The sequence below is a fragment of the Phocoena sinus genome, chromosome 13 (assembly GCF_008692025.1).
Source record: "Phocoena sinus isolate mPhoSin1 chromosome 13, mPhoSin1.pri, whole genome shotgun sequence".
NCBI lineage: Eukaryota > Metazoa > Chordata > Mammalia > Artiodactyla > Phocoenidae > Phocoena > Phocoena sinus.
The window spans coordinates 62,537,074-62,543,738 of NC_045775.1; the positions used below are offsets into that span (position 1 = coordinate 62,537,074).

A 6,665-nucleotide genomic window follows, 5' to 3' on the forward strand; every position below is an offset into this window, starting at 1 on the left:
TGCCAACTTTCCCATTTACCCTCTCTCCTTGAAAAAAGCTGGAAATGTGCGTTTTCTGAAGCACAGGCCTGGACGTACAGACTTAGATGATCATTTGCGAAAACTCGAATGTGGGAGTAGATGGAATTGCCTACTAGGCAGAGTGTAGCACGAGTGGGTGCAGGATCCCTGGGAACACAGACCGTTAGGGACAGAAGGAGTGAGAAGTCTCAGAGGCAGGGGAATCAGTGCGATCACAGAGCCAAGTAGGGAGAAGAGGTTCTTACATCTGACGGAGGGGAGACTTGTGTTCTCCCAAAGGTCGCTCCCGGGGCGGTGAGTTTCCCCAGCCCAGTAGGGACCCCAGTCCCTAAACTGGCACGTGCCACGTGCAGGGATGCCCAGCAAGGAGCAAGATGGCCCGACCTGGAGGAAGTCACTTATGCAAAGGAATTTGGGTCTGGACTTCGGAGGAGAATGCATCCCAGCGGGGTACTGAACTGACTAGCAAGGTAAAGAATGAGGCCCGTGCTCAGCACTGGGCTAGGATTTCCGGTGGGGGCCGCGCCTCCCGCCCTTCCGGTTTAGTGCTTTCGCGCTCTCTCCGAGATTGCAGACACCTCCACTTCCACTGCCAACTGCAAAAGAAAGTAGGGGCGGCCGGTCTCTGCCCGAAGCCTTAGGTTCCCGCCCGCACCGGGCGGGGCCTCCTCCTACTCCCACCGCGGCCCCTCCCACCACGGCCGCCCCGCCCACTTCCGGGTCTTGGGACGCGGCTCAAGGTTGCCGAGGTAGCGGGTATGGAGGGTAACGTCGGCAAGGTGGGAAGCCTGGGGCGCTCCTTGTGCGTGCTGACCGGGGCTTCCCGCGGCTTCGGACGGACGCTGGCCCATCTCCTGGCCCCGCTGCTGTCGCCTGGCTCCGTGCTGGTCCTAAGCGCCCGCAGTGAGGAGGCGCTGCGGCAGCTGGAGGCCGAACTGGGCGCCGAGTGGCCCGGCCTGCGTCTCGTGCGGGTGACCGCCGACCTGAGCGCCGAGGCCGGCTTGCAGCAGCTGCTCGGTGCCCTGCGCGAGCTCCCCAGGCCCGAAGGCCTGCAGCGAGTGCTGCTCATCAACAATGCCGGTAAGACGCCCGCCGGCGTGTGAGCGCTTGGCATGCTGCTTAGCGTCCAGTTCTGTTTTCCCTCCCTTTCACACCCCCGCCTCTTAGAGCTTTAAAGGTGACTCCTAGAAGTCTGAAAAGACGCCTGAAAGCCCTAGTTTCAGCGGGGTGTGGAGGAAAACCTGGTGATGTCTGGGGCTCGTTCTCTCCCCCTTCTTCCCCCCTTCACCTTTCAACGCCAAGAACTTTTCTGATCGTCTTGCTCAGCGCTCTCTGGCGGAGGCGTGAGTTAGGGCATGGGGTCTTCCAGCAGAAGTAAATTCCCCCTCTTCTCCAAATGGCCCCCAGAGTTCCCCCGAACCCCAGCCCCAGAGAAGGGCATGCGCTTTCTCACTTTGAAGCTTCAGGTGAGTGGGTTCCCCAGGTATGCGTGTCTGCAGAGCTGGGAAGAGGGAGGCGTCTTCAGAAGCACTAGGGAGACTCCTCCTTTAGGTCTGGATGGGAAGAGTCTGGAAGAGTTTGAAGAGGGCTGGGAGAAGAGAAAACTCTGCCTGCACTGGGTGATTCCTAAGGTCTGTTTTTTCAGGCAGTCTTGGAGATGTGTCCAAACGCTTCATAGACCTGGCTGACCCAGCTGAAGTGAACAACTACTGGGCTCTGAACTTGACCTCCATGCTCTGCGTGACTTCCAGCATCCTGAAGGCCTTCCCAGACAGTCCTGGCCTCAGTAGGACTGTGGTTAATATCTCGTCCCTCTGTGCCCTGCAGCCCTTCAAGGGCTGGGCACAGTACTGTGCGGGGAAGGCTGCCCGTAACATGATGTTCCAGGTTCTGGCCGCAGAGGAACCTAGTGTGAGGGTGCTGAGCTATGCCCCAGGTAGGTGAAGCATTACTGCCATCCCTGTCCCCAGAACCGGCTGGTTACCCTTTGGAGACTGGGCAAGGAGCCTTCTCTGTCTCCTCCAGGAAAGGACCCATAGAATATTTTGTCCTTGAATCATGACCCATCACTCCTTAAGGGAAATACAGGCTGCAAGAAAGTTAGTGCTGGCAGGGGCAGGGAGCTGTAGTTATCAGGTATGGATTGAGAGTGGGCAGCTGCCTGGACTTGAGGGTGGGGCCAGAAAGTCTGAGATGTTAAAGTTTGAGAGATGATTAGGATTTGAATTCCAGGCCTGTACCTCATTTCTTCATGTGAAACGGGGAAGATGCTACCTGACTCACAGGGCAGTTTGTAGGACTGAATGAGGTAAAACATGTAAAAGTGATCCCAAACTGTGAAGGGCTATCTAATTGTTAGCATTTGTAATTGTTACATAGGACTTATCACACTGTGTTATCTTCTATCTGTATATACTTCTCTACTTCTCTCTCTGCATAGGAAAGCCTTGAAAGCAGGCATTATGCACGCTTCGTCTTTATATCCCCAGCACCTAGTAAAGCACCCCACTGAGCCAGTCTGCAGTGAATGTTAGCTGAATGAAGAGCAGACGGACGTTGTTGAATGCTGACCATCCCATGCTGAACTGTGCTGGAACACTGGGGAATGCTGAGATAAATAAGATAGAGCCCCGTCCTCATGAAAGTTAAAGGGTAGGGGGTCTTGTGGTACTTGATCTGGTTTCTCATCTTCCTACCGTGATGCCACTGTACACCTTTGTTAAGAGTGAGGCTTCTATTTTCAGCTTGAGGTTGCTGGAATTAGAAGGTGGTGACAGAGCTGTTGCATGATGTCTGAGCAACTTAGATAGAGATCCAGTAGTCTATTCCCCTTGGAACCCTAGCGGCAAAGAGGCAGATTAACCTGACCAAAGTCCAGATGCAGCATGGCCAGGATCAAACCTTGCCTCCAAGGTCATGATCAGTGCAGTTTCTACTTCCTCATGCTCTCTAGTACCCAATCCTCCTTCTGTCCCTCCCTAATGTAATACAGTTATTCTTGCAGCTAATATTCAACTCAGCACCCACCCTGAGCTCAGCCTAGGACTCACTCAGTCAACAGAGAGCAAATGGAAACCATACTCAGGAGCAGAGCAAACTCTAGAGTGCCATGTGACTGGGTTACATTTCAGGGGGCTGCCCTGGACATTGTGAGGAAGTTGACAAGCCCACAGCTAATATACTCAATGGTGAAAAGCTAAAAGCTTTTCTTCTAAGATCAGGAACAAGACAAGGAAGCCATTCTTCCCACTTCTATTCAACATAGTATTGGAAGTCCCAGTCAGAGCAATTAGACAAGAAAAATAAAAGGCATCCAAATTGGAAGGGAAGAGGTAAAACTGTCTCTATTTGCAGATGACATATTATATATAGGAAACCCTAGAGACTTCACCAAAAAATTGTTAGAACTAATAAACAAATTCAGTAAAGTTGCAGGATACAAAACAATGTAAAAAATCAGTTGCATTTCTATTCACTAATAATGAAGTATCAGAGAGAAAAATTAATAGTCCCGTTTACAGTTGCGTCAAACAGAATAAAATACCTGGGAATAAATTTAACCAAGGAGGTAAAAGACCTGTAAACTGAAAACTATAAGACATTGATGAAAGAATTTGAAGAAGGTACAAAATGGAAAGATGCCATGCTCATGGATTGGAAGAATTAATATTTTTAAAATGTCCATACTATCCAACCCAATCTACAGATTTAATGCAATCCCTATCAAATTTCCAATGGCATTTTTCACAGAAATAGAACAAACAATTCTAAAATTTGTATGGAACCTCATGAGCCAAAGCAATCTTGAGAAAGAAGAACAAAGTTCTCCAGCATCACTCTCCTTGATTTCAAACTATATCACAAAGCTACAGTAATCAAAATATTACGGTATTGGCATAAAAAACAGACACAGTTTACCAGTGAAACTATCTAGTCCTGGTGTCTTGGAGAAGATAATTTGGGGTTGAAATATTAGCTTCATAAACTTGGATGTGCAAATCTCTTCTCAGAGATTTGGGAAGTTCTCAACTATTATTTCTTTAAGCTTTCTGTTCCTTTTTTCTCTCTGGGACTCCATAATACAGAGATTGTTTCTTTTAATGGTAATCCTTCGTTCATGTAGTCTTTCTTCACTCTTTTACATTCTTTTTCCTTTTTGCTCCTCTTGACTAGATAATTTCAAATGCCCTGTTTTCTAGTTCACTAATTTTTCCTAATTTTGGTTGAGTCTGCTGTTGAACTCTATCGAATTCTTCAGTTCAGTCATTGTATTCTTCAACTCTAGATTTTGGTTTGTTTTTGTTTGTTTTTTTTCAAACGGTTTCTGTTTCTTTGTTGAACTTCTCTTTTTGTTCATGCATTGTTTTCCTAATTTCATTTAGGTGTCTGTCTGTGTTTTCTTAGAGTTCACAGAATTTCTTTAAGAGGATTATTCTGAATTCTTTGTCAGGCAGTTCATACATCTCATTTCTTTAGGGTCCGTCATCAGAGTTGTATTACTTTCCTTCAGTGGTGCCATGTTTCCTTGATTATTCATGATCCTTGTGGCCTTGTGTTGGTATTTGTACATTTGAGGAAGTAGACACCTCTTCCAGTCTTTATAGACTGAGTTCAGTAGGCAGAGCCCTTCACCAGTCAACTCTTTTAGTGATTCTGGGTGGGCCATCTGGTGATGTCCGTGGCAGTTTTGCCACTAGAGTCCTAAGGCAGCCTGTTGCTGGGGTGGGTACAAAGCCTGGCTCCACAGTAGTCATCCTGGCACTAGACCAACTGGGAGTCTGGTTTGAGAGTGCCCACCTAAAGCCTAGGTTCACAGACACTGTGACCTACAGGAGCCATGTAGGGCCACGGGAGTTGGCTAGTGCTGGGGTGTGCCAGAAGCCTGGGTTCATGGGAGCCTGGCGCCATGGGAACCACCTGAGGCCATGGGAGCCAGCTGGTGCTGGAGTGGATCGGGGGCCTGGCTTCTCAGGGGCCCTCTAGGAGCCTGGAGTTCCAGGCGCTGCCTGGGGCTTTGGGAACTGCCTGGGGCTGCTGGGACCACTGGAGCTGGGTGTCAGGATGAGCTGGAGGCCTGGGTTCATAGGCAAGGCCTATCTCTGGAGGCAGGCCCTGGGCCACCTAGGGCCATGGGAGTTGGCCTGGTGCTGGAGCAGGCTGACTCGGGAGCCCCCAAGGAAGTTGGGTGCTCACTTCACTCTTCTTCTCCCACGGGGATGGTGTCTCTCTCTGCACTTGGCTGCTGGGGCTTGGGGAAGGGGTGATAGGGTAGTGTGAATCTGTAGATTTGGTGGTCTAGAGGGACCATGTTTAGTGGACAATGAAATTTGAGTCTGGAGCTCAGTGGTGACAGTGTGGAGCCTTGGTGATCCTGACCATGTGTCAGCCAAGATGAGGCGTTGCCTCTGGCCACACCTGACTCCACCCAACTCCACACATACATCATGGGCCCCTGCCTCATCTTCTTCTCTTCATCCCCTAGGTCCCCTGGACACAGACATGCAGCAGTTAGCCCGGGAGACCTCTGTGGACCCAGACTTGCGAAAAAGGCTGCAGGATCTGAAGACAAAAGGGGAACTTGTGGATTGTAGGATATCAGCCCAGAAACTTCTGAATTTGCTGCAAAAGGACAAGTTCGAGTCTGGAGCCCATGTCGATTTCTACGATGAATAAGCCCACGTCCTTGGTTCTTAGGGCTTTCTTTCCCCTCTCAGGCATGCCCAGGAGTCCTGTGCCTCCACACATCCTGCCACAGTGGCACTGCCAACCCTGCCTTACGCAGATAAGCACTCATGCTTACTGCCCTGCCCTCGGATCCAGCCAGCTGTGAGGGTGTCAGGTGGCTGGAGTTCCCAGTTCTCAGGAGTCTGTATTGACCACCTTGAGTTAGGAGTAGGCTTAGGAGAGACAAGTTATGGCTGTTGGTGTTCTTTCTCCCCAGGAATAGAATTTTAGGGATGGGAAAAACAGGACAAGAAGCTAAAACACTGAAAAAAGGAGGACGGTTCTCCTGCCCGTGGCAGGAGGGAAGAGTCCATGGGGAAGAGGGGATGAGCTAGGGCCAAATAGGAGGGCCTATGTCGATTCACAGATGGCCTGGAGGGAAGGGAGGACAGCGCAAGTCTCAGCCCACAGGGAATCTCCTTGCTCAGGGTAGCAGGACCTTCAGGTGAACTCTATCCTAATTCTAATGCTTCCTCCCTCCAGAACCTACCATGTATCCACCAGATGGGGGAAAGGGCCCCGAGAGTTTATGTACATGTTAAAGGCAGATACAAATAAAACATGGATTGTCCTTTATTTTTTATTTTGTTTTATTTTTTTTTGGATTGTCCTTTATTAATGCCTGCTTTCGATTCTGGTACAGGTCCCATGACTAAGTCCCTGGTTTGCTGGACCCAAGGGGTGTTCCTGAAGCAGTTAATCCAAACTTGGGGTGCTGCCCTTATGTCCTGCAGCGTTGTCTTGGGGCTATCTGCCTTTTCTCACTGAGCTCCACTCAGTAGCAAGCCCAAGTTCAAACAAAGTTGGCCTAGGTGACTTGCCCAGACACCTGTTCCTCCTTTATGCTTTTGCCTATTCTTACCCCAGTCTTTATTACCCTTTCCTCACCCTTCACCTTTTTAAAGAGTATCCAGCATTCA

The 6,665-nt window shown here is 49.8% G+C and overlaps 1 protein-coding gene across 1 annotated transcript; it reads left to right on the top strand.

Annotated features, from left to right (window-relative positions):
• The first annotated feature begins 627 nt into the window (after positions 1 to 627).
• On the top strand, positions 628 to 6,328 carry SPR (sepiapterin reductase). The gene is made up of 3 exons (XM_032653792.1): positions 628 to 1,101; positions 1,667 to 1,957; positions 5,504 to 6,328. Exons 1-3 carry the CDS (start codon positions 780 to 782, stop codon positions 5,692 to 5,694), a joined length of 804 nt encoding a protein of 267 aa, XP_032509683.1. The 5' UTR covers positions 628 to 779; the 3' UTR covers positions 5,695 to 6,328.
• The last annotated feature ends 337 nt before the right edge of the window (positions 6,329 to 6,665 follow it).